The 27,751-nt window shown below is 36.1% G+C and overlaps 1 protein-coding gene and 1 pseudogene across 3 annotated transcripts in view; both read right to left on the bottom strand.

The window, feature by feature from the left end:
- Window positions 1-8,853: 8,853 nt before the first annotated feature.
- The window catches only part of ADGB (androglobin), a gene marked incomplete at both ends in the record, with an annotated part of 169,012 nt that continues 150,114 nt past the window's right edge, over window positions 8,854-27,751 (bottom strand). The window contains 7 exons of one of the 2 annotated variants that reach the window (XM_082669389.1): window positions 8,854-9,039; window positions 9,933-10,116; window positions 10,809-10,899; window positions 16,361-16,491; window positions 18,359-18,465; window positions 19,198-19,374; window positions 23,862-24,034. In XM_082669389.1, the coding sequence (XP_082525515.1) occupies window positions 8,854-9,039; window positions 9,933-10,116; window positions 10,809-10,899; window positions 16,361-16,491; window positions 18,359-18,465; window positions 19,198-19,374; window positions 23,862-24,034 (1,049 nt within the window). Of the gene's footprint in view, window positions 9,040-9,932; window positions 10,117-10,808; window positions 10,900-16,360; window positions 16,577-18,358; window positions 18,466-19,197; window positions 19,375-23,861; window positions 24,035-27,751 lie in introns of both variants that reach the window. The other variant, XM_082669388.1, reaches the window with a different exon arrangement.
- On the bottom strand, window positions 21,309-22,975 carry LOC309831818 (calcium-independent phospholipase A2-gamma-like; annotated as a pseudogene). Its single transcript has one exon. The product of its transcript is annotated as a calcium-independent phospholipase A2-gamma-like (transcript).

Below are 27,751 nucleotides of genomic sequence, written 5' to 3'. Positions count from 1 at the left end.
CAGGGTCATTGTCCAATATCAAAAGAACTTTAAAATGCAGTCACTTACTGGCAAGGTACTTCCTGACTGACCAATCCAGAAGAAGGGGTTCCAGTGTCCAGGCCTTCTTGTGATACAACCAAGACTGGCAGCTGGTGTTTATCTTTTCGCTTCAAGGCTTGGGGGTTAGCAGCTTTATATAGGGCAGTCCTGATAAACCCAACTGCATTTGCACAGAACGGTAGCGTTATGCTATCCCTTCCTGCTTTAAAGCCTGGTGCTCACTTCTCTATCTTGCTAATAAATGTCCTTTGTGGTATTTTTTTTCCCCTAGAATAGATACTTTTGTCTGCATTAAAAACTGTTCAGGCAGATATCCTTTCTGTTCATTTATTTAATGGCTTTTGGGAACTTGTCTGCTGCCTCTAGGTCAGGAGAAGCTGCTCTCCTGTTATCTTGACATTTGTTAAGCCAAACCTCTTTCTAAAATTATCAAACCATCCTTTGCTGGCATTAAATTTCCAGCTTTAGATCCTTCATCTTCCTTTTGCTTTAAGTCGTCATATAATGATTTTGCTTTTTCTTGAATCATATTAGAGTGTATAGGTATGCCTTTCTTAGAGCAATCCTGCACCCACAGAAAAGCTACCTTGTCAATACAAAATAAAAAGGTATTTCTCAAAAACTGCAAAGTTTTCCCACCTTCTGGCATAGCTGCAGTAATGGCTTCACAAATTTCATTTTTTTTTTTTTACAATTGTCCTTATTCTGGATTCATTTATCTTGAAATGTTGGGCAATTGCAGCTGCAGACCCCAATCTATGGTACATTATCAAGCAATTCAACTTTTTCTTGTAACATCAGGACTTTTCTCTGTTTCTTGGGAGCACTTTCAGCATCACTAGTGACACTTTGTATGGGTCCCCTGATGTTATTAAGGGTTTACAGTATTGCGCTGAATGCAGTGAAAAATACTCAAATTCCATGAGAGATCATTTTTTACTGCCATATGCATTTTACTGGAGAGACTACTGTTCACATGGAGATGATTAGCATCACATGGCATTTTAAGCAGATACAACACTTGAGCTCACTGCAAAAGCAACAAAATTGCTTTTTTTTGGAAGTGGCTACAAAATTATTACAGTAAATATTGGGTTGGCCAAAAAGTTCCTTCGGGTTTTTCCGGAAGATGTTACGAAAAACTGGAAGGAACTTTTTGGCCAAACTAATACTACAGATAATTTTATTCAGTTATGATTTAATACTACCTTTTTATGTTTGTTTATATTTCTCTTGACTGCCAAAGGCACCAGGTATGATCTTCAAGTGTTTATTTTGATAAATTTTAACTTTTTATAATGGATTTGTGACATCATGGTAGTAAATGATAACACAGAGTAGTGTCTACATGTATTTTATGCATTCATGACATATCTGACTTTTTCTTAATTTTTTTTATATTTCTAGACTATATAATTCATCTGTGAGGTTTTCAAATTGGTGCAAGTCTCCAAGAAATTTTTCCAATATATTTATTGAAAAATATTCATGTGTAAGTGGACCTGCACTGTTCAAACCTGTGTTGTTTGAAGGTCAACTGTACTTGAATGTCCTGATACACACACATACACACACATTTTCATGTGGATAGCTTGTATAGTAAAAATCTAAAAGCAAAGTAATTAGCTGGTTAAATTATGGTATATTTATACTATGGAATGTTGCACAGCAGTTAAAAAATAATAAATTACTTTTGACTAGATTTTGTATTGTATGGTGTGAAAAATCAAAATAAAGTGAAGTATGTATAATAAAATATCAGTTTGTAAAACAAGCCATGGTATAATATAAATATTGATGTATAATGACATGAGATAAGTGAAAAGTGTGGTAACATCCACACTAGGTTGTTCTCATGGATTATTTGGGAGGGGCTGGTAGATCAGAGGGTTGTGAAGGAAGTGCAGGCAAAGAGTAATAGAGGAAAAATGCATGTGTTTGCATATTTAAATAAGTAGATTTACACATACATATGTATAAAGAATTAAAATTTTAATAATAAAGAATTTAAATAAATGAAAAAAGTGATCTATCAAAGTGGAACAGCTTTGACTGGTTCAGAAATACTATGGGAATCTTCACCTGAGAAAGTCATGAATCGGAAGTGTGCTTGGGGGGCAGTTTCCTACCATGTGTCTCAGTTAAGGCACTCACTGTATTTTTTTCTTTTAAACTAGCATACAAGAACATGCTCTATGTTACAAAAACTTCAATGCTGGTACACATAACAAAGGATGTGTGTGATCACATTCTCTATGCCTGGGTTGCTCTGACTCATTCTTAGGATTTTAACTTTTAGCACTTTGAGTGTGTGCTTAACCTACAAAAGTTCTTGCCCAGTGAAGGGAGTTTGTTGGCATTCTGCTTTGAAAAAGAAAGACAGAAGTCTGAAGCATACTTTTTTTTTTATTACTGCTCAAAAGACAGGACTACTTTTTTTTTTGGTACCTAAAGTTTTTATTTTTTCTTACAACTTTATTGGAGTATAATTGCTTTACAAAGGTGTGTTAGTTTCTGCTTTATAGCAAAGTGAATCGGTTATACATATACATATGTTCCCATATCTCTTCCCTCTTGCGTCTCCCTTCCTCCCACGCTCCCTATCCCACCCCTCTAGGTGGTCACAAAGCACCGAGCTGATCTCCCTGTGCTATGCGGCTGCTTCCCACTAGCTATCTATTTTAAGTTTGGTAGTGTATGTATTTCCATGCCACTCTCACTTTGTCACAGCTTACCCTTCCCCCTCCCCATATCCTCAAGTCCATTCTCTAGTAGGTCTGTGTCTTTATTCCCCTCTTACCCCTAGGTTCTTCATGACATTTTTTTTTCTTAAATTCCATATATATGTGTTAGCATACGGTATTTCTCTTTCTCTTTCTGACTAACATCACTGTGTATGATAGACTCTAGGTCCATCCACCTCATTACAAATAGCTCAATTTTGCTTCTTTTTATGGCTGAGTAATATTTCATTGTATATATGTGCCACATCTTCTTTATCCATTCATCCGATGATGGACACTTAGGTTGTTTCCATCTCCTTGCTATTGTAAATAGAGCTGCAGTGAACATTTTGGTACATGACTCTTTTTGAATTATGGTTTTCTCAGGGTATATGCCCAGTAGTGGGATTGCTAGGTCATACGGTAGTTCTATTTGTAGTTTTTTGAGGAACCTCCATACTGTTCTCCATAGTGGCTGTACCAATTCACATTCCCACCAGCAGTGCAAGAGTGTTCCCTTTTCTCGACACCCTCTCCAGCATTTATTGTTTCTAGATTTTTTGATGATGGCCATTTTGACTGGTGTGAGATGATATCTCATTGTAGTTTTGATTTGCATTTCTCTAATGATTAATGACGTTGAGCATTCTTCCATGTGTATGTTGGCAGTCTGTATATCTTCTTGGAGAAAAGTCTGTTTAGGTCTTCTGCCCATTTTTGGATTGGGTTGTTTGTATTTTTGTTATTGAGCTGCTTGTAAATTTTGGAGGTTAATCCTTTGTCAGTTGCTTCATTTGCAAATATTTTATCCCATTCTGAGGGTTGTCTTTTCGCCTTGCTTATGGTTTCCTTTGTTGTGCAAAAGCTTTGAAGTTTCATTAGGTCCCATTTGTTTATTTTTGTTTTTATTTCCATTTCTCTAGGAGGTGGGTCAAAAAGGATCTTGCTGTGATTTATGTCATAGACTGTTCTGCCTAAATTTTCCTCTAGGAGTTTGATAGTTTCTGGCCTTACATTTAGGTCTTTAATCCATTTTGAGTTTACTATTGTGTATGGTGTTAGGGAGTGATCTAATCTCATACTTTTACATGTACCTGTCCAGTTTTCCCAGGACCACTTACTGAAGAGGCTGTCCTTTCTCCACTGTACATTCCTGCCTCCTTTATCAAAGATAAGGTGACCATATGTACGTGGGTTTATCTCTGAGCTTTCTATCCTGTTCCATTGATCTATCTTTCTGTTTTTGTGCCAGTACCACACTGTCTTGATTACTGTAGCTTTGTAGTATAGTCTGAAGTCAGGGAGCCGGATTTCTCCAGCTCCATTTTTCATTCTCAAGATTGCTTTGGCTATTCGGGGTCTTTTGTGTTTCCATACAAATTGTGAAATTTTTTGTTCTAGTTCTGTGAAAAAGGCCACTGGTAGTTTGATAGAGATTGCGTTGAATATCTAGATTGCTTTGGGTAGTAGAGTCATTTTCACAATGTTGATTCTTCCAATCCAAGAACGTGGTATATCTCTCCATCTATTTGTATCATCTTTAATTTCTTTCATTAGTGTCTTATAATTTTCTGCATACAGGTCTTTTGTCTCCTTTGGTAGGTTTATACCTAGATATTTTATTCTTTTTGTTGCAGTGGTAAATGGGAGTGTTTTCTTGATTTCTCTTTCAGATTTTTCATTATTAGTGTATAGGAATGCCAGAGATTTCTGTGCATTACTTTTGTATCCTGCTACTTTACCAAATTCATTGATTAGCTCTAGTAGTTTTTTGATAGCATCGTTAGGATTCTCTGTGTATAGTATCATGTCATTTGCAAACAGTGACAGCTTTACTTCTTCTTTCCGATTTGTATTCCTTTTACCTTTTCTTCTCTGATTGCTGTGGCTAAAACTGCCAAAACTATGTTGAATAAGAGTGGTGAGAGTGGGCAACCTTGTCTTGTTTCTGATCTTAGTGGAAATGTTTTCAGTTTTTCACCATTGAGGATGATGTTGGCTGTGGGTTTGTCATATATGGCCTTTATTATGTTGAAGAAAGTTCCCTCTTTGCCTACTTTCTGGAGGGTTTTTATCATAAATGGGTGTTGAATTTTGTTGAAAGCTTTCTCTGCATCTATTGAGATGACCACATGGTTTTTCTCCTTCAATTTGTTAATATGGTGTATCACATTGATTGATTTGCGTATATTGAAGAATCCTTGCAATCCTGGAATAAACCCCACTTGATCATGATGTATGATCCTTTTAATGTGCTGTTGGATTCTGTTTGCTAGTATTTTGTTGAGGATTTTTGCATCTATGTTCATCAGTGATATTGGCCTGTAGTTTTCTTTCTTTGTGAAATCCTTGTCTGGTTTTGGTATCAGGGTGATGGTGGCCTCGTAGAATGAGTTTGGGAGTGTTCCTCCCTCTGTTACATTTTGGAAGAGTTTGAGAAGGATAGGTTTTAGCTCTTCTACAAATGTTTGATAGAATTCGCCTGTGAAGCCATCTGTTTCTGGGCTTTTGTTTGTTGGAAGATTTTTTTCAGTTTCAGTCCTTGTGATTGGTCTATTCATATTTTCTATTTCTTCCTGATTCAGTCTTGGCAGATTGTGCATTTCTAAGAATTTGTCCATTTCTTCCAGGTTGTCCATTTTATTGGCATAGAGTTGCTTGTAGTAACCTCTCATGATCTTTTGTATTTCTGCAGTGTCATTTGTTACTTCTCCTTTTTCATTTCTAATTCTATTGATTTGAGTCTTCTCCCTTTTTTTCTTGATGAGTCTGGCTAATGGTTTATCAATTTTGTTTATCTTTTCAAAGAACCTACTTTTAGTTTTATTGATCTTTGCTATTGTTTCCTTCATTTCTTTTTCATTTATTTCTGATCTGATCTTTATGATTTCTTTCCTTCTGCTAACTTTGGTTTTTTTTGTTCTTTCTCTAATTGCTTTAGGTACAAGTTTAGGTTGTTTGTTCGAGATGTTTCCTGTTTCTTAAGGTAGGATTGTATTGCTATAAACTTCCCTCTTAGAACTGCTTTTGCTGCTTCCCATACGTTTTGGGTCGTCGTGTCTCCATTGTCATTTGTTTCTAGGTATTTTCTGATTTCCTCTTCGATTTCTTCAGTGATCACTTCGTTATTAAGTAGTGTATTGTTTAGCCTCCATGTGTTTGTATGTTTTACAGATCTTTTCCGGTAATTGATATCTGGTCTCATAGCATTGTGGTCAGAAAAGATACTTGATACAATTTCAATTTTCTTAAATTTACGAAGCCTTGATTTGTGACCCAAGATATGATCTATCCTGGAGAATGTTCCATGAGCACTTGAGAAAAATGTGTATTCTGTTGTTTTTGGATGGAATGTCCTATAAATATCAATTAAGTCCATCTTGTTTAATGTATCATTTAAAGCTTGTGTTTCCTTATTTATTTTCATTTTGGATGATCTGTCTATTGGTGAAAGTGGGGTGTTAAAGTCCCCTACTATGAATGTGTTACTGTCGATTTCCCCTTTTATGGCTGTATTTGCCTTTTTTATTGAGGTGCTCCTGTGTTGGGTGCATAAATATTTACAATTGTTGTATCTTCTTCTTGGATTGATCCCTTGATCATTATGTAGTGTCTTCTTTGTCTCTTCTGATAGTCTTTATTTTAAAGTCTATTTTGTCTGATATGAGAATTGCTACTCCAGCTTTCTTTTGGTTTCCATTTGCATGGAGTATCTTTTTCCATCCCCTTACTTTCAGTCTGTATGTGTCCCTAGGTCTGAAGTGGGTCTCTTATAGACAGCATATATATGGGTCTTGTTTTTGAATCCATTCAGCCAGTCTGTGTCTTTTGGTGGGAGCATTTAATCCATTTACATTTAAGGTAATTATCGATAAGTATGTTCCTATTCCCATTTTCTTAATTGTTTTGGGTGTGTTACTATAGGTCTTTTCCTTCTCTTGTGTTTCTTGCCTAGAGAAGATCCTTTAGCATTTGTTGTAAAGCTGGTTTGGTGGTGCTGAATTCTCTCAGCTTTTGCTTGTCTGTAAAGGTTTTAATTTCTCCATCAAATCTGAATGAGATCCTTGCTGGGTAGAGTAATCTTGGTTGTAGGTTTTTCTCCTTCATCACTTTAAATAGGTCCCGACAGTCCCTTCTGGCTTGCAGAGTTTCTGCTGAAAGAGCAGCTGTTAACCTTATGGGGATTCCCTTATGTGTTATTTGTTGTTTTTCCCTTGCTGCTTTTAATATGTTTTCTTTGAATTTAATTTTTGACAGTTTGATTAATATGTGTCTTGGCGTGTTTCTCCTTGGATTTATCCTGTATGGGATTCTCTGTGCTTCCTGGACTTGATTGACTATCTCCTTTCCCATATTAGGGAAGTTTTCAACTATAATCTCTTCAAATATTTTCTCAGTCCCTTTCTTTTTCTCTTCTTCTTCTGGAACCCGTATAATTTGAATGTTGTGTGCGTTTAATGTTGTCCCAGAGGTCTCTGAGACTGTCCTCAGTTCTTTTCATTCTTTTTTCTTTACTCTGCTCTGCAGTAGTTATTTCCACTATTTTATCTTCCAGGTCACTTATCCGTTCTTCTGCCTCAGTTATTCTGCCATTGATCCCATCTAGAGTATTTTTAATTTCATTTATTGTGTTGTTCATCGTTGCTTGTTTCATCTTTAGTTCTTCTAGGTCCTTGTTAAATGTTTCTTGCATTTTGTCTATTCTATTTCCAAGATTTTGGATCATCTTTCCTATCATTATTCTGAATTCTGTTTCAGGTAGACTGCCTATTTCCTCTTCATTTGTTAGGTCTGGTGGGTTTTTATCTTCCTCTTTCATCTGCTGTGTAGTTTTGTGTCTTCTCATTTTGCTTATCTTCCTTTTTTTGGGGTCTCCATTTTGCAGGCTGCAGGTTCATAGTTCCCGTTGTTTTTGGTGTCTGTCCCCAGTGGCTAATGTTGGTTCAGTGGGTTGTGTAGGCTTCCTGGTGGAGGGGAGTAGTGCCTGTGTTCTGGTGGATGAGGCTGGATCTTGTCTTTCTGGTGGGCAGGTCCACGTCTGGTGGTGTGTTTTGGGGTGTCTGTGGACTTATCATGATTTTAGGCAGCCTCTCTGCTAATGGGTGGGGTTGTTCTCCTGTCTTGCTAGTTGTTTGGCATAGGGTGTCCAGCACTGTAGCTTGCTGGTCGTTGAGTGAAGCTGGGTGCTGGGGTTGAGATGGAGATCTCTGGGAGATTTTCACCATTTGATATTATGTGGAGCTGCGAGGTCTCTTGTGGACCAGTGTACTGAATTTGGCTCTCTCACCTCAGAGGCACAGCACTGACTCCTGGCTGGAGCACCAAGAGCCTTTCATCCACACAGTGCCACCTGAGCAGGCAGCAAATCCACTGCCATTCTTTCCTTCTTAGTTTTCCTGAAATAAATTTGTTCTTTTGTTTATCTCATATAGTGAGAACTCCAGAAATGAGCAGCACAGGGTCAGTATGGCAGCTCCATAATGTCATCAGAGACCAGCCTCTTTCTGTTTTTGCTGCTAGAGTTGGAAGGTCTCCTGCAGAGGTGGGGGTGGCTGTCTGAAGCATACTTTTTATTAAAATTTGTTTTTAAGTTTTATTTATTTTTGGAAGTTTTTTTTTTTGAGTGTGTTTTTCATCCTTGAATCTAAACTCATACAGAGCATCATCTCTACCCTATTTAATGATTTTGAAACATATTTTTTAATATATTAAAGTCTTTAAAGTTAGAGATGAAAGAGCAATAGCTATTTTTCTCATTGTTGAATTTTTCAAAGGCAATCCTATTGGTTCACTTATGATCCTGTTCTGGCACTAACTAAAAATGAAGCAATTCAGAGTGAGACACTTACATTTTATTACATTCCAAATATTTTGAGACTATTTTTATTGAAATTTTATACTCAAATCATAGCTCTCTGGGAACAACCAATAAGTTAACGTCAAAACACAGAAAGTACTTCTAAGGTGGGAAAACGTCTATTTTCATTTGGCCTAATTAATACCTTATTCTCGTCAAAAGGCAAAGTTATAGATAATTAAAAGTAGGTTTTCCCTCTTTGGAGGAAAGGGAGTATTGGGCATGTCCTGGTCACTTTTTCTTTCCTTTCTGTTTTTTTTGTGTGTCTGGAGCCGGGACCTTCTTTTCTGGCTCTAGCCGGATCGCGGCTTCCTCCGCAGCCTGAGACTCCAACCTTTGCCGCTCAGCTTCCAGTAACTTTTTTCTGTACTGTTCCCGGATATTGAAGATCTTCTGCCGGGCTTCATCTAAGGAGTCCTAATCCAAACAAACAAACAAATAAACAAAAAACCCAAGCAAATATGATCGACTGATAGAGCCTTATTATGGTTCCATAAAAAACTGCACTCCCTTTCCTCAGGCCAACAGAATCATGTAGGAAATTATTGAAGAAAGATGAAAATTAGGTTATGGTCGCAAATGTTTCTTAGTGCATAAAACGTGAGATATCAAAGGGCACATGAGATTTTACAGAATGGTAAATAAAAGAGTCAGTAGGAGAAAAATAAAGAGAAAGGTGAAGAAAGAAATGAGCAGGGATTTTGACAAAGCAACTATCTGCTTTAAATGAATTCAGGCCTAATCTGTATAAAATATGCAGCCGGTGTGTCTCTCACAGTAACTGTGCTCAGTAAATTACTAGTTCCCCATACGTATTCTAACCCTGACAAAATATATCTGATTTGTACTTGAAGAACTTTAGGTGGTATCTTTTTTCTTCCTCTCACTTACTTCAGCTTCACTTCTTAACGTGGCTGGTGCCAGCGATTTCTGAGCCTTTGGGGCATTCTGTGTAGCAAACTGGGTTGACTCTTAAGAGTTTTTCTACTGCCAGCTTAGGATTTGGCTACTTCAAGCCTGTTAATGCAATCTTCCTTCAGCTACTTTCCGACTTCACAAATATTTTGCTATTGTCTCTGCTTCCCTTCTTCCCATTTTGTGGATAAATTTTCAATAGTGTATTTTAGAGGGATTTTAGGGAGTGAGTAAAATAGATTTGTATAATTAATTTGCCAATTTTCTGAGAAGTTGGGAACTAAATGTTTTCAAGACTTCTTTCTACCTGGTTACAATATGATTCTATGACACCTTTTTAATATTACAGAAGAATATGTCAATTGTGATCCAAGTATATGCCCTTTTAGACTCACCCGCATCTCCCCGTACATCTCCAGAACTCGCCCCTTTACTTTAAGCCTTTCTTCTTGCTCAATATCACGAATGCTAAGGAGTCTGGTCCTATATTGTCGAAACTGATGGACCTCCTCTGCCTTTTGCATTGCTTGCTGCTGATTCAGCTCATCCGTTTGCAGCAGAGGATCAGTATTTGTTTTTCTTGATATAAAAACATCAAAAGAGATACATAAGTCATTTGGGAACTCTAGCATGAACTTTAGCACTCAAATAATTTAAAATCATATCAGTAGGGTGGTGGTCTGAATCAAATCAAATATCAGGAACAGAAAGAATAAATCATTATTTTTACATGGGCTAGGCTCCATTTATTAAGTCACTAATATTTTAGGAAATTATTTTAGGAAAATACCAGCAAAATTAGATGTACTATTTGAAGAGGTGTTTGTGGAATTGGTGTGCGAAGCTATGAGAATATTTTGTAGGTGTTTTCTTTTTAATTTATGAAGCTAAGTAGATTTGAAAATGTTTTCAAATTGATAAATGTGCTTGAGTAACTATCTCTATTAATCTTATTGTTTAGTTCTTAAGAAAATTCAATCTAATTAAATAATAGCAGCAGGTATGATGGGATTTTTCTGCAGCTCAACTCACCTTAACTAGGCTACAAATTAAATCTTTACAGAAAACATTTAAATGCTTTTATAACTGACTTAATAAAACATTTGTTAAATTTAATATATAAATTCTGTACTTCTAAAAATTCAAATACACTTAAAATATATTAAGCATTTAATTTCAAATTTTCTGTTGTTTAGCAACTGCCTATTGACAATCTATCCAAAATTCTATGAACACAGATGTGTGCATTAACCATGTTTATTAAAACTTACCGTACATATTGACTTAAGTCTACACATTCTAGTTTTTTTCGAATAAGTTGGGGAGGCATTTCCAAAATTGTTGGGGATCGTGAACGAGGCCCTGTTGTAAAAAAAAAAAAAAAAGTCCTAGGCTTTCAAGAAAGAATCAATAATGACTAACTAAACGATTGTATATCTTGTTTAAATTGACAATATTTTGGACTTGCCTTGTTTAATACGATTTTAATGTGGTTTAATGACTTTATTGAAACATAATTATATTTTATGTTTATCCTCTAGCTGGTGTAACTATACTTACAGTTAAATGAAGGAGATGACAAAATGAATACAGAAAAAGATAAATATGCTCTATAAGAAGAGTAACAAAATTACTCTAATTACAGTTAAATGAAAGCAGAGACCTAAAAAGGTCATATTTTGTTACAAAATTTCATTATAAACAAGTTAAATAAACTAATATTTAAAGAGCTTGGTATATCCGTGAAAGCTATGTGGGGTGGGATATAAAAATGTTTTCAGACACAGTATCCTATCCTCAAGAAAGTTTTAGTCCAGTAGAGTAGGCAATATATAACAGGTGAACGCTGAAAATCAAATATCAGGAGATTTTTACCCCACGGACTCAAGAACCCACAAGAATAGTTTTAAGAAAGAAATTTTAGAGACTAAGATATTAACCATTCAGCCTTTCCAGCCCATTTAGTCTCTCTTTTTAAAAAATTATTGAAGTGTAATTTACATACCATAAAAATTACCAATTTTAAAAGTATAATTCAATATGTTTTAGTAAATTTACAGAGTTATGCAACCAGCACCAAAACCCTGTTTCAAAACATTTCAGTTATCCAAATAAATTCTTTTGTGCCCTCTTAAAGTCACTCTGCATTCCCACCACAAGCCCCAGGCTTTCTGTCTCTGTAGATTTGCCTTTCCTGGATATTTCATGCAAGTAGGAATCAAAAAATTAACTTTTTAAGAAACTGTCAAATCATAGTGTTTTGATTATTGTTAGCTTCATAATAAATTCTGAAATCATGAAGGTAAAATCCTTCCTCTTGGTTCTTTATGAAAATTATTTTGGTCATTCTGGGTATTTGCATTTTCATATAAGTTTTGGGATCAGCTTGTCAAATTCTGTAAAATGTCTACTAGGATTTTGATAGAAATTTATAGATCACTATAAATTTGATCTATCTAAATTCAGTATCTAAATTCAGATACACTGAATTTATAGATCAATTTAGGGAGAATTAATATCTTACTATATTGAGTCTTCTAGCCCCAAAGCATGGACTGCCTCTCTCTTTATTTAGATCTTTCAAAATTTCCTTCAGAAATGTTTTGTAATTTTCAGTATACAGGCCTTGCACTTTTGTTAAATTTAGTTCCATATATTTATTATTGATGCTATTGTGAATGAAATTGTCTTCTTAATTTCATTTTTTGATTGCTCATTGAAATGTAGAAATAAAAATATATTAATCTTCTATCATGTGACCTCACCAAACTCACTTGTTAGTTCTAGATGATATTCTTGGTTCTTTTCCCATGATTTCTTAGGATTTTCAATATACAGGATCAATTTGTCTGACAACACAGTTTTATTTCTTCCTTTCTGATATGGATGTATGGATAAAGTGGACATCCTATGTTCCTGAAGGTTGAAATCACTATATCTGCTTTGTTACACAGATCTCTTTATTTAATTTTTGGCTTACTTTTTGCTTTTCCTGACCAGTGTCACAGTCTCAAGCAGCTGTGATGTTGGCTATTCCAATTGTTTGCCACCAAGTTCACTATTCCTTGCAACAATATCCATGGGCATAGAACTTTTCCATGGAGCCTCAAATCAGGTAAATCCTTTTTAGCACTGGCAGCAAGACTGCTGGTTCTCCTGGCTACCACGCTACAGACCTTGGGGCTGCTGAGGGAACCCCACGTTAATATGCAATAGTTGGTAGGCTAACTGTGGTAGACAGACTAATGGACCTCCGAGGATATCCATGTTCTAACCTCTGAAGCCTATGAATATGCTACCATACAAGGACTTTGCAGATGCAATTAAGGATCTCAAGATGGGACGATAATGCTGTATTAGTCAGCTGGACTAAACCCTTGTAAGGGAAAGAGAGGAATGTAGAAAAGATAGAATCCAAGAAGGAGATGAAGTGATGGTCATAGAGGAAAGAGAGAGAGGGGGAAGGAAAGAGAGACAGAGGGATTTGAAGATGCTCTGCTGCTGGCCTTGAATATAAGGAAGGAGCCGTAAGCCAGAGTCAATGGCCCTAGAAGCTGAAAATGGAAACCGATCCTCTCCAAGGGCCTCCAGGAGGAATGCTGCCCTGCCAACAGCTTAACTTTAGAATTTCTGCCCTCTAGAACTGCAAGAAGTTTGTGTTAAGTCACTAAATTTGTGGTTATTTCTTACCGAAGTAACAAGAAATTTATCCAACTAAGTTAATTTATTTTTTTGTTTAATAAATATTTTTCATTTAGTTGTACACCCTCAGAATTTTGAAATGTTTCTTAATCTTTTCCCATTTATCATTGCTTTTGGGGAGAGGATATGTCAAGTCTTCACTCTGCCATGCAAAAAATCCTGCCCTCCCACTGGCTGTTTAATCTTGCTTTTCACGTGTGGTTGGAATAGTCTCCAGGAATATTGTAAAGTGTTTAATTTATAACAACTTGTTAAAAGGGATTATTCATAGAAATATAATCTAATGTAAAACTTTAAAAATGTAAAAAACAGTAACATCAAATTTTTCAAAACTATTTTTTCAAAAATATCATGCTTTTATAGGCATGATACCCTTGAGAAATAAAGAATATAGTAGGACAAACCCTAACTCTGCACCATTATTGAAACATAAATTCAGTCATGTTTTTCACTTTATAACATTAAATAAAACATTCCTGAAATATTGCATCTTATATACAATATGACTCTTCTAGAAACCAGTGGTTAATAACTTTTCTTTTTTCATCATGGTTGCTCTGTGATCTTAGATTTCTAAAGTTCATTTGTTTTTCTTATGAACCTATCTACTTTTGTTGCATATATTTTTGGCATTTCAAACTTGAATTGTTTCTGAAAGACACCAACTCCGCTGACTCTGACTGGAAAGAAAATGTTTTTGATTAATTGGATATTTGTGTTCTCTTGCATCCTGCCAAATAATATGTATTTAAACAGGGAGGGTATGAAAGGGGAAGAGAAGGTTAATCTTCATTTTCACTTATAAAATTGTTGTATCAGAATAGGGTGTAAGTGTAGTATGATCTTGGACCTCTAGAACAGTGCAACTCCAAGTGTGTGCCCATGCATGCATGTGTGTGTGTGCACGCATCGTCCGTCTGCCAACTGGTACTCTGTGGGATAAGCTCTGAAAGTGAGAGTATACATTTAGAGATATTTTTACAGCAATTGGTCATCACTGGGTCGTTTTATTATATTTTATAAAAGTTTCAGTTTGCAACAGAATCGGCAGAAAACTTCTTTCATCATAGATTGTAAGAAAATAGCTGTTTAAAAGAAATGGTGAAGAATAGTTTGACTGATTGATTGTGAAGCCTGGGGAAAAGATTGGGACTAAAGACAAAGATCACCTCCAACCGTTGGAAGAGGCACTTTCCAGAGGCCTCCAGAAATAAAAGGGAAGTTGAAAAAGCAAAGTTTGAACTCTTTACCTCGATGATGGCTTGGTGTTGAGAAAGAATGCATAAGAGTGAAATCCATAATGATATTATTTACCTGTCCTCTGGCATTATGAAGGAGGTTGTTCTAAGTTACCTACTATATATGAAAATAGAAAGTAGCAAGAATAAGGTAGCATTTTGGGAGTCACAAATAAATGAGTACATAAATATACATATATGTATATATGTATATAAATGTAGAGGCCAGAGCATGTAAATCTCTCACAAGGACTGTAATTGCCTATGGGCGATGCTTCCTCAGGAGTGAGGGCCAATCTGTGGTGCACCAACAGCAGAGGTGAGAGCAACACACCAAGTTCCAGAGAACAGCTAGATAGCCGGACCCATGATTTTCAAGCAGGATTCCTTCTAGAGCAACAGTACGTGGGGTCCATGGCAGTGTTTCAGTGCCATAGGATGTACTAGAACCATACAATAGCACACCTCTTCTTGGTGGGAGGGGGAGTAAATTTCTTGTTGATGGTGTGTAATTCAACTTATCATATATTGAAATAAAATTGTAATAAATCATACTTAAGAATGCTTTGAAGCATTTTTTGCTTGAGGACAGCAAAAAATTAAAATAAAATTGTAATGTATTAAAATAAAATTGTAATAAAACATACTTAAGTTATATTAAAATAAAAATAAAATATATTAAATAAAACTAATAAAATATTAAAATATAAAATTAAAATATATTAAAATAAAATTGTAATAAAACATACTTAAGAATGCTTTGAAGCATTTTTTGCTTGAGGACAGGCTGCTTTGGCCTCTAGGTCTTCCACCCCTGGTCACTCTTATCTTTCTTCTCTGTTTCCTGACCCCTCCTTATTACCCCAAAATACACCCCAATAATGGGTTAATATCTAAAATATATAAACTGCTCATACGACCCAATATAAAAAAAACAACCAAACAACCTGATTAAAATGTACAGAAGACCTGAATAGACATTTTTCCAAAGAAGACATACAGATGACCAACACTCACATGAAAAGATGCTCAATATGCTAATCATCAGAGAAATGCAAATCAAAACCACAATGAGGTATCACCTCACACCTGTTGAATGACTATCATCAAAAAGACTACAAATAACAAATGTTGGCAAGGATGTGGAGAAAAGGGAACCCTTGTACACTGCTGGTGGGAATGTGAGTTGGTGAAGCCACTGTGGAAAACAGTCTGGAGGTTCCTTGAAAAACTAAAAATAGAGCTACCATATGATCCAGCAATTCCACTCCTGCATATATATCTGAAGAAAATGAAAACACTATTTCAAAAAGATTCATGCACCCCAATATGCACATGTTCACAGCAGCATTATTTACAATAGCCAAAATATGGAAGCAACCGAAGTGTCCATCAACAGATGAATGGATAAAGAAGATGTGGGGTGTGTGTGTGTATATATATATATATATATATATATATATATAATGGAAAACTTTGTGTTAGAATAGAGATTTTAGAACATTTTAGAAACCAAATATTTAAAATCTGTTATAAAAGATGTAGTATACTATAGATCAAACTTTTTAGTGACAACTGTATATGCGATCTGTGCATTTTTAGTATTCGTAGACACAGAAAACTGTGAAAATATAACTGCTACTTAAAACTATGTGAAAATATAACTGCTACTTAAAAATTTAAAAATAAATTTCCCACTTTTATCTTTAGGTTAAGTATTTAGTAATCAGGTCCTTGAGCAGATTACCAACTCTGATAATCAAAATGAAGACCTGTACACATATTTTTCTATGTTTAACCCTAGCCATCATGTGCTTAACTATCTTTTCCAGAATTTTTATTTTAAGATATGTGTTTATCCTACCAATAAAAGCAATACTTACTGATATTTTCCTTCTGCATGCTCTGCTCACGCTCTTCCTTCCCTGTGGGGGATGATCCTTCACTTTCACTACCTGTTGATTTTGCCAGATCCTTGAAGCCCTTGTTTGTCTGCCACTGCTTCCACAGCATACTCCCTGATAGTACAGTCTCTCTGTTATCTAAACTCATGGAACTCTTTGTATCTGACTCTTTTATGGCACTTGAAGATGTTTCTACTAAATATGATATATGCATTACCGAAAAAACTTGCATTCTATGAAATCACATGCAAAAATAGCGAGACATAGAATACATAAATACGTAAAGCTCAGAAACAGGAAAAATTAATTCATGGTCATAGAGATCAAATAGTTACTTTCAGGAAGGAAAAGGCTGGGAAAGAGAATGAAGAGGACTATTGGGGTGTATTAAGGGTTTTTTATCTTGATCTAAATGGGGTGGCTCCTGAATATACACACATATGAAAATACATCAAGCTGTGCAATTAAGATTTGTACCTTTTTTGCCTGTATGTTACATGATAAGGTCAGCCTTCTCTGAGCTCTGTTCTCCACTAGGCTTTGTCCTTGACTTGTGATGAATCCCAGTTTTAGCCAGGAATCCTGCCGAACTAGTTTATCAAGAATCCCCCTACTCTTGATATCCAATTAAACTCCTCTTCCTCCACACTTGATATTTAATCAAATTTCTCTTCCCTGACGTTTGATACCTAACCAAATTCCTGTAAGTAATTTTTCATCCACTCCCTGCTAGTTAGTTATAAATCCTCACTTGTTTCTGTTGTTTTCAGAGTTGAGTTCAATCTCTCCCCTATTGCAATAGTCATAAATAAAATCTTCTTTGACATTTTTAACGTGTCCAGTGCAATAAATTTCCTTTTACATACAAATTAGCACAACATTTAAAAAATTAATAATAAAATCTAGAGCCTAAAGAAAAAGAACTGTATTCTATTCACCTTTATATTCTATTCACCTTTATATTCCTAACATTACATTAAACTCTACCAATTAGAGGAGTGAGTACTTTAGGAGTTAGAAATATTTCAAATCCCAACTTGGTCACTTTTTAGATGTATGGCATAGGAAGAATAAGGTGACCATCTGAGCTTTGGTCTCTAAATCTACAAAATGGAAATAGTAAGGTCTACCTCATAGTTGCTGTAGGTTAAAGTGAGATAATAAACATAAAGCACTTTGAGCAGTGCCCATCCCAGAATAACAGGATTGGGGTGATATTTATTTTTTATCCCCTTCACATGAAATGTTAAGGGACATTACTTTTATAACAATTATTGAGTTATACTCCTGAAGATGTAAAAGTGGAAAAGCACGATTTGGGATGTGAATGTCTTCAGCCTCCCTGGACAACTCAGCATGGTGATAGATGGAGGTATAGCCAAGTGTTTGTGGGAAGAGCCCTGGGGTGATGGAGAGCTCTGTCTGCATGCTGCCTCTGTCCCTGGGTAGCTTGTGAATTTAGCAAATTACTCTGGGCCTGGGTCCTTACTGGCAAGTTGGAAATAATATTTATATCAGTGAGTTGATGTGAGTATTGGATGAAATAATTAGTATTTTATAGCTCCAGGCCCATGGCAAATTGTTCACTGAAAGTAGTTAGCTTTCTTACTTTGATTCTTATTGCTATTGTTTATTGCTATTGCGATTAGAAAGGTGCCAGATTTATAGTTGTGAGCCTGCCTTCAAGTTCACATACTGCTACCTTCTAATGAGGGTTTCATCTTTTTTTCATCTTATTTCTGGTTTCATCTTTTCTTAAATGGGGAAGATTATATCTACTTGGGGACAAAGTGAACACCTGCTTGGTAAAAAGAAAATGCTTGAGAATCTATTTTCTTACAAAACTGTCTATAACTTTACAATCCTATAATGAAATAGATTCTGAAATTTTTCTTTTTACCAAGCATGACTTGCTGACTAGCTTTGAAGAGGTGCAAGTAACAGCTCCGTGCTTGGGGCAGCTGGGGTAGAGTTCACTGACCTTCTTCCCCTTCTTTGGTTTGGCTTTCAGACATAGGCACACACTCAGCATCAGGTGTTTTCTTAATGAACCGGCTGAGATAATGGAGACGCGCCTGGGCAGCCTAAAGGACAGACATTATCAACACACATTACAGGCAACACCATCTCAACAGTACTCAAAAGACACAGGAAAATGTGAATGAATACGGCAGTCTGAACCAGACCGGCTCTTATGAATTACCAAAGAAAAACTCCAATTCTGAACCATCCATGATCTTGACAGTGATTTGTGAGAACTAATGAAGAAGTCCTAAAACTCATACGCTGTGCATGCTAGCTTAGATCCAGGTGCTCTTGAACCTTTTTCATCTGCCTCAATAACCCTGAGTTGGGGACATGAAGCACATATAAATAATAATGTTTCACTATGGCAATGATTCTTATCTAAAATATAGAGAGGAGGAATCATGAGATATGTGTATTCCACAAGGGCAGCACATGATTTTTCTCTATCTAAGCACATGAAAGCACATATTAAACATTTTTATGCTTTCTTAGTTGGGAGTGTTAAGGACAGAGTGTTAATCCCAGATGATGTGAAAGGACAAGGCTACCTACAGTTTGGGCCATAAGTGGCACCATTATGTGCTTTGCTTTTGGAAGTCATCTGGGTATCCGGATAATAACATTTCACTATGTGTTCAAATGTGGTCTTAATATTTAGTTAGTTGATGCCTGACAAAATTCCAGATATTTCCTAAAGGAAAGACTATGTTGTTTCACCAATATGGCTCTTGCTTCAGACCACGCCCAGGAATGAAAGGTAAAAGGACAACTTTTCAAACTCAGGTAACCTTGATCGATCTTCCTGGTTCAGTCATCTCCCAGGCCTGCTTCATGGCTCGGATTTCATCTGCTCGTTCTGTATCTTTTTTCACTTCAAAAAAGTCTGCTTCATTGTATTCAGTGACCAACCTCAAAATCCAGTAGGGTTTATTTGGGTCTTCTTGTTGAGGGTGAGCAGTGGGTATCTGGCAAAGTAAAGTAAAAACCTTGGCGTCAGATGCTTTCCTCCTTTCAAAAGGATCTAGATTTTACCCTATGACCCATAATTTCACTTAGGTATTTAAGCCAAGAGAAAGGAAAACATATATTCACAAAAAGATTTGAAAAGAATATTTATTATAGCCTCATTCTTATTAGCCTAAAAAGGGGAAACAATATAAATATCTGTCAACTGATGAATGGATAAACAAATTGTAGTATGTTCATACATGGACTACTACTTAACATTAAAAAGTAATAAACTATTAATGCATACCACAGTGTGGTTGAATTCCACAGACAGACATTATACAGGAATAAAGAAGTTGAGCACAAAAGAGTACTTCTTGTATGAATCATTTGTATGAAATTCCAGAACAGGCAAAACTTGCCTGGGGCAGAGGTATGGGGATGACAGAATCCACTGCAAAGAGGTTTAAGGGAATTTCTAAGCTTATGGAAATGGTCTATAATCTAAACCTTGATAGAGATGTGGGTTACATGGTGAATTCACTTGTCAAAACTCACTGAATTGCACATTTAAGATTGTTGCATATCACTCTATGCAAATTTCACCTAAAAACTGTAAATAAAAATAATCCTAAATTGCACTTAGGCTCACTCATACCATCTCTTTACAAGAATGAGGGCAAGAATAGTTGATCATTTCCAAGCCTGGATATACTTGATATATATTCATTAGGAAAGTTAACATTTTGCTGTCTTGTAGGATCACTTTCATGGACCTTAGGCTGGGAGCAGATTGACATAGGACTTGAAAATGTCTAGATAAGTGAGGCTTATTGGTAGCAGTCTGTTAAGGAGACGAGCTTGAGTCTGATGAGTTACTAGCATTTTACATAAGACTGAGACAATGTCAGTAATCCATATTACATAACGCAGATGGGGAAGTGGAGATTGGGGGGCCACTGAATAAAGTTTTCACGTGTAGTTTGGTTTTAAGGTTATCAAAAGACCTCCTAGCTTTCTACAATATTCCCTTAATATTCTGATGAAAATTTAAATCTCACAATTGGATATTCTTTTATTTCTTCCTTCTAAAACACAGTACATAAGCTTTTACCACCTTTTATATTGCTTGATAAGTGAGTTTTTCAGAAACTTCTCTGGGATCAAGTTTTGATTAGGGAAGGGAGCACTATGAAGAACTAAGGGAAGGCCACATGTCTATAAGAATTTATGGATTGAATTTAGCTTATTTGCTTTAAACTTGAATGGTTTTGTTGTTGTTAATGATAGGACTGTTTTCTCAGAAAATTCAAATAATTGATTTTATAAACTGGAGTTACATCTAGAAAAGTTAACACACAGCATTATCTTGAAGTTTCAAGGGGAAAAAAGTGGTTGACTGGAACTTCACCTATGTTTTTGAGCAAAACAATGTTGAAAGAAACACATTTTGAATAGAAAATTTTATCTGGCTCTTTCATATTTCAAACGTAATTGTAATTTGACAGAGAGCGTTCCATTTGTCTGCATTTGTTTAGATGATATTACACTAAAAGGCAGTATTTGGACTGTAGAATGTAGCTAGTGAGAACATAAGTAATATAAATTTAAGAAGAAATTAGCTTTTCCATATGAAATAAAATAAAGGATCAAATAAATTCAACATGATTCTGGTGACTAAAGCAAAACTACAAAGTATATTATTATAGTTTTTGGTTTCCTGTTTGGCCCATATGTTAAACTTTCAAACATCAAACAATATAATACTAATAGCTACTAAAACCAACTAGCACAATATTAAGGTTCCTAAAGCTTAGTTCATTTTTAATGTCATAAAAACCCAATTCCCATTTGAATTCTGTAACCAAACATACCTTTTGTGCTTCACAAGATATTCTAAACATTGTCTCTTTCAGGATTCCCTAGAATTCATGAGTATTTGAAAGTTAACTCAAACTGAATCCCACAATTCCTTACTAAATTTGGTGGATCTTCTGAGCAGGCTTTCATTTTGGAGAATATGCATACATTCTTCAAAATTTTGAAAAGAACAGAGGCTTTCACACATGTCAGTTTTTAGTTTCATCCAATCATTAGTTTTCTGAAGAACTTTTTTCTTGACAATATTTTTGCAAGTTTTAAATTTTTTTTCTTCATTTCTTTCTATGTACTTCAACTCTTTTACCTGCAGCTTATCCAGCTTTTCATTTTAACTTTCATCTAGAGGTAAAGATTTTACGCATGGCAAGACTGAATCTAAAAATAGGTGTCAGGAAGTAATATAATAGATCATCAAGTATTATATGGGCTTCTTCTCTATCTGTAGCACTGTTGATAACTTTAGACAGTTCAAGCTTGTGTATGTCACCGTGTTTCTCACATCACTTTCATGATGTCCAATGTCATAGGCACTCTAATGGTATGTCTGGCCAAAGACATTCACACTCATGCATTGCTAATGCTGAGGGGTTATTCGGAAGCAAATCTCCATTGTGATGAAGATCATTTTCCAAATGCACACTTTGCACAGTAGCCTGGAGCAGCAGATATGGCTCTAGTGGCCTTCCACATCTTATACTGACAGCCTCCCAACTGGTAAGAGTTGATTCCAGGAAAATGACCATACTTTCAGAAAACAAAAGCTGTTGGCACTTTCCCTCTGTTTACCATGGTAATTACTGCAGCTACCTTAGGACTTCTGGGATTTCTTGCTGTTTCTGTCATTGGTGTGTATCCCATTCTATCCTTAAGAATATTTCCCCAAGTTTGTCGTAAAATGCAGGGCTCCAACTCATTTTGACTGTTCCAACAATGATATTTTGTGAAAACACATCTCATCCTAACTTTCGATAAAGTTCCTCACATTCATCCAAGGGCATATGAAACAGCCCCAACATGAAAGCTAATATGGCACCTGTACTTCCACCACAAATGCAGTCAGAGGGCTGGTGAACTGGCTTCTGAGTGAGTTCACCTGATTTCCGCAATGTCTAAAAAGCAACCACACCCCTTGTTCTTCCATCATCAGTTGTGCGCATTAGGATTCCTCTTTCTTCACTGGATTCATGCAACCAAATTAAGGCCAGAATTTCTCTAACTGCAGCCTGAAGAATGCCATCCTTAATTTGTCTCAGTCATAATAAATATGGAATAATTCTTTCATTGGCAGCCACTCCTTTTCCCTCAGGAAATTCTTGAAGATGAAAAGTCAGTTGTTCAACCCTATTAATGCAGAGCTTTGGCTCAGTTTTTCTTAATGCTTGAATAAATGCCCAGGTTCTGTCATCAGTACTCATCCTGGCAATCTTGTCTTGTTGAAGAGATAAACGCTTTTTCTTCTCTCCGTTTTTGTCTTTGCTAATAGTCTGCTCAGTTTTTAACTGCCTCTTCCTGTTCTTTGGACTGAATCATACTTTAATTTGGGAATGTATCCACCAATTTAACCACCTACACTAAAGTTTGTACACCTTCAGTGGGATGAGAAAGAGAGTTAGCTGTACTTTGTTTAGTAGAAACTAGAACCTCATTTGTCCTCTTCTTCCTTCCTCTGACCTGTATCTGGTACAGCTTGTACTCTTTTGTCTGGACTATTGCAGTGCTTTCTGGTGGTTTTCCCATCTCTTATCTTTTCCCCTTTAATTTCATACCCTTAAAAGTCACCAAGGTATCTGAAATGTAAATCTGATCATGTCAGTACACTTCTTAAAGTCAGTACACTTCTCAAAGTCCCACCTCCCAGCCCTGTGTAGCCTAAGCTGTGATCACAAATGATAGGAAGATTTTTGTCCTCACAGGTAATTTGTTTTGAGTTCAGTGTTTTAAAATAACTTGAATTTGAGTATCTTTAGGACTCTGCTTGCACTCCTCAAACTTGCCACCCACATACTCTTCCTTACCCTTAATCATTGGGATTACCTATCTGGTCCTGAAAAAATTTGGACTCAGGACCTCTGGCTTGTAGATAGAGTCTCAGCTTTCTAACCAGGCTTTCTAAAAGGCTCCCCTCCACCTGACCCTTACTTACCCTTCCAGCCTCATACCCCATACCTTAGTGGCTCAAAAACCAAATTGTGTTGGATTTTTGCCTCTGAATGTCTTTGCTCACTGATTCAGTTCAGGACTCCTCTAGGCAGAGGCTGAAATAGGTACCTATCCTTTCTACCCTGTGCATACCATATCTAACATTACAACTCTCTCTTTACTTTCAGTCTCCTCCATTAGACTGTGAGTTCCTTGAAGGTAGGGACTTTATAATATTAATATTAGAAACCCAAGTCCCCAAAACAGTGTCTTACATATTAAAAGCTCAGTTAACACTTTTTGACACTAAACTAAGGAAGACTGCTTACAGAAGGTGCCCAAGGAATGTCTTTAAGGTATCTAGATGATTGCTGGAAACAGGGAGATGGAATTTTTCAGGTTTTACTCAAAAGATATGGGAAAATAGGGACCCAATGAATCTAAGTTTATTAAATGACTCCAATAAAAAAAGCATCACACCCACCTGAGGCTCAACGCGAGGCACTTGTTTTTCTTTGGCTATCTTTTCTTTCTCAGAAGACTTTTCTTTGCCTTTCCTTGTTGTTTTGGAAGTTCCTAAAGATTTTTGTCCCTCACTAATAGTGTGGGAATCTGGACTTCCAAAGGTAATTAATTCCTCATGTTTCTCTCCATGTGCTAGAAAAACAAAAAAAGGAAACCAGTGAGTTATGATATAATAATAAAATCATGTCATGTAGGCAAAAGGGAAGAAGTCAGAAAAATGGTTAGTCTAAGGCATTTGGATTTTTTTTCTTTTTTTAAACAAGCAGGTGAGCAAACAAGCAGACAGCCCTTTTATAAAGATCTGTGTGACTCTCTTTTATACAATTGAGAAATAATTCACATACTATAAACTTCTCATTGAAATGTATAAATCATGGTTTTGGTTTATTCATAAGGTTATATAATGATCATTACTATCTAATTTGTTTCTGATCTGGATGCTCTCAGTTCATTTTTCTTGCCTAATTGCCTTGGCTAGTATCTCCAGTACAATATTGAATTGATTATTCTCTGCTTTAATATTTATTATTCCCTTCTTTCTGCCTACTTTGGGTTTACTTCTTTTCTTTCTTTTCCAGTTTTCTAGTTTTTTAAGGTGGAATATTAAGTTATTGATTTGAGATCTTTGTTCATTTTAAATGTAAGAATTTATAGCTATAAAGTTCCCTCTTAGTACTGCTTTCATTGTATCTCATAAGTTTTGGTATGTTGTTAGTTGTTTTTCATTCATCTCTAAGTATTTTTAAATTTCCCTTATGGTGCACTTTATTTCTTCATGTGGATACAAGTTACTGCATAGTGTCCTTTGATTTCAGCCTGAACGATTTCCTTCAGTATTTCTCATAGGGCAAGTTTGTCAGTGACAAATTTTTTCAGTTTTTGTTTTTCTGGGAATGAGGCTTTGAAAGAGATTCAGTTCCATTTTCCTGTACCAGGAATACAGGCTGTTAGTTTTTAAGGTTACTGCTGGCTGGAGACCAGGGGATGGGACTGGGGCAAGTAAAAATGTCATAAAGCTTACTGTTCTTAAAGAGATATGGCTGTTTTTCTTGAATAAAGCCTTTGTTAATTTCCAGAATTCTGAAAAGTTGATTCTGATCATCTCTGCCAGTTTTTTCATTGTTTTTATGGAGGAGTAAATTTTTGGAGTCCTTTTTCCTGCTATTTCCATTGGTGTCCTCCTGGATTTCTCTTCTTATTTGAAGCTTCTGAGTTATCTCTGCATGCTGTTTGCCTGGGGCAGAGTCCTGAGAGAACGGAGAACTCACATAGGCCAGGTCTCTCACAGCTGCCTGGAGACCTTGTCATAAGAGCATGAAATATCAAAAAACTCTGTGGAGTATGTGAGATTCCATACTAAACAGCTCAGCTCTTGAGTGTGATGAGTAGGCAAAGAAAAAAGTGGACTGATTTAACTTGTGAGCAGAAAAGTGAAAATAATGAGACCACAGAATGAAAATAAGGTTAAGAGTAAGAATGAGGCACAAGGGTAGAAATGATGAGCCATAGAAACTGAATCAAGAGAAAAAGAAAGAAGAAAAGAAGACAAAGATTTTTATAGGAAGCCACACAGTAAAATCACCTTTTATCAGAAACCCAGGATAGAATGTAGAGAGGCTGCAAAGGACATATTTTCTCTTTGGTTCTTTGATATCCTTTGTTAACCAAAAACTTTGAGGTTGAAGAAACACTATTTGCACAGAAATGGAAGCCCATTTATTTCAGCACCGCTTCCCTGCAGAGGCTCCTCATGCTGTCTCTGCTATATAGAGATGGTGCAGTACCAGCTCTTCATCTTGCCCAATATGAGGTGACTGGGCTTCGACCAGTCTCAGTGGCCACAGCTACCACCTCACTTAAATCCAGGTCCCAGAGATCTCAATGCCAGCAAAATCAGGAGTTAACTACAGTTTAGAGATCTATCTGTGGCCAATGCTACATAATAGTACCTCATAAAAACCGGAGTAGAAGAATTCATTCTTTTTATCTTGTGCAGCCAGACAGCTGTGTTGCCAGTTATGCTATGCTTACTGTAAAGCAGCAGTTCACAAATTTGATGAATGTATGAATCACTAGGGAGTCTGGAAAATGTAGGTCTTGAAGCCCAAACCCCAGAGAGTCCAACCCCTTAGAGTTTGATATGGGGCCCAGGAATGTACAGCTTTAAAAACTATCTCAGGTGGTTCTGATTCATACTGAGAGAAACACTGCTTTAAGAAATGTATACAGTTTTCCCTTTCCTTGGAAGCAAATGTTGCAAGGGGATGGGCGGAAGGGAAGAATACCAGTGAATTAGAGTTCAGTGAAGCTGAAGGTTCCTTTACAAGAGTGGTTTTCACACTTTAGCCTGTGTCAGAACCACCTGAAGGGCTTGTTAAGAAACAGATTTCTGGACCCCACCCCCCAAAGTTTCTGATTTGGAAGGTATGAGGCGGAGCCCCCAAATTTGCTTTCTAACAAGTACCCAGGTAGTTCTGAGGCTGCTGGTCCAAGGACTGCACTTAGAGAAACACGGGTTTACATTTAGGAGGGTATAATTACCTTTTCCCAATATGAAGGATTTCGCTTTATGTTCTATTATTTTTTCTAACAAATACCCAAGTATTGGGAGAGCAAATGATATTTGTTGAATCCCTACGATGTTCTTTCTCTTTTAATTCTCAAAGAATCCCAGCAGGGTAGGTTCAGAGAGTTTATGTAATTTACTCAGACTCTCCCAACTGATAAATTGAATCAGCATTCAAGTAACAGTTCAAAGGACATGTCAGTCCCTTTCAAAATCGGAGTCTTGTAAGTCACCCCATCAGCAAAGTAAAACAGTAATTGCGAAGAATCCAGATCTTATTTCACTTGGTGCCAGTTATTGGCTGCTTTCAAAGTGGGCACAGAGCAACTGCACAACCGCAAGTGGACTGTAAGCACCGTGATTTTACAAGGGGGCAGCTTGCCTTTCTGCCAACAATCCCAGCCTGCTGAGAAGTGTTGTGCTAGGGAAAATCCTTTGGTCAAATAATCAAAAGACTTAGAAGTGAATCCTGGATCAGCCACTGTAGGTTAACTTTGGCAGGTTTATTGTATTCATAAAACTTGAAACCTAAGACTGTGCCACAGGCTTTAAAAAAAATCAATAAAAAACATTTAAAATAGGATCTTACCTAGTATCATACACCCCAGGTTTTTAAGATGTTAACAGATGTCAGATGAAATGGAATCTCAAGCTGCTCCATTAGGTATTTCTGGTGCTTTCTTTTTCTCACTACCCATAATTCTTAGTGTTTGAGTCATACATTTAGGCATGTTTGATTCCACTCAAATTAACATACTCTAATATTCAAGTTTACATATGTGAACATTTACTAGAGTGTGAGGCACACAGCAGGTGTATACCATCCTCTTTCTTTACATTATTAATATATACAGTAAAATAATTTCCATATTATTTAATGGCTTACAATATGGTAACTTTTTCTTCCAGGAATTACAAGTTCAACAAAGGTGAGGATATCATTACATACTTCATTTTAAATTCCTAATTTCACCTAGTGTAGGGCTGAACTCATAGTATGTATTAATTATCAGATTGCCTAAGTTTAATATGTAAAGCTTTATAGGGAATCTGTATGTGTTGGGAGCATATATGTCAGTAAGATGCAAGAATAAATACCCTAGTAGGTCAAAATTGTGAAAAATGTGACCCTGCTTTGCATAGTCATGTAATTAGGAGAATTACAGAAATATAATTTTGATTTTATGATTAAAATTCAGTGCTTAGATTTATATATCCAGAAACTAAAAGTGGTTGGGATTTGAACATTAATATAATTTCTCAACTAGAAAACTTGTTTACAA

Source organism: Grampus griseus (assembly GCF_964374135.1).
Source record: "Grampus griseus genome assembly, chromosome: 13".
Taxonomy (NCBI): Eukaryota; Metazoa; Chordata; class Mammalia; order Artiodactyla; family Delphinidae; genus Grampus; species Grampus griseus.
The sequence above is the reverse complement of the archived record's forward strand: the minus strand, read 5'-3'. Positions and strand labels throughout refer to the sequence as shown.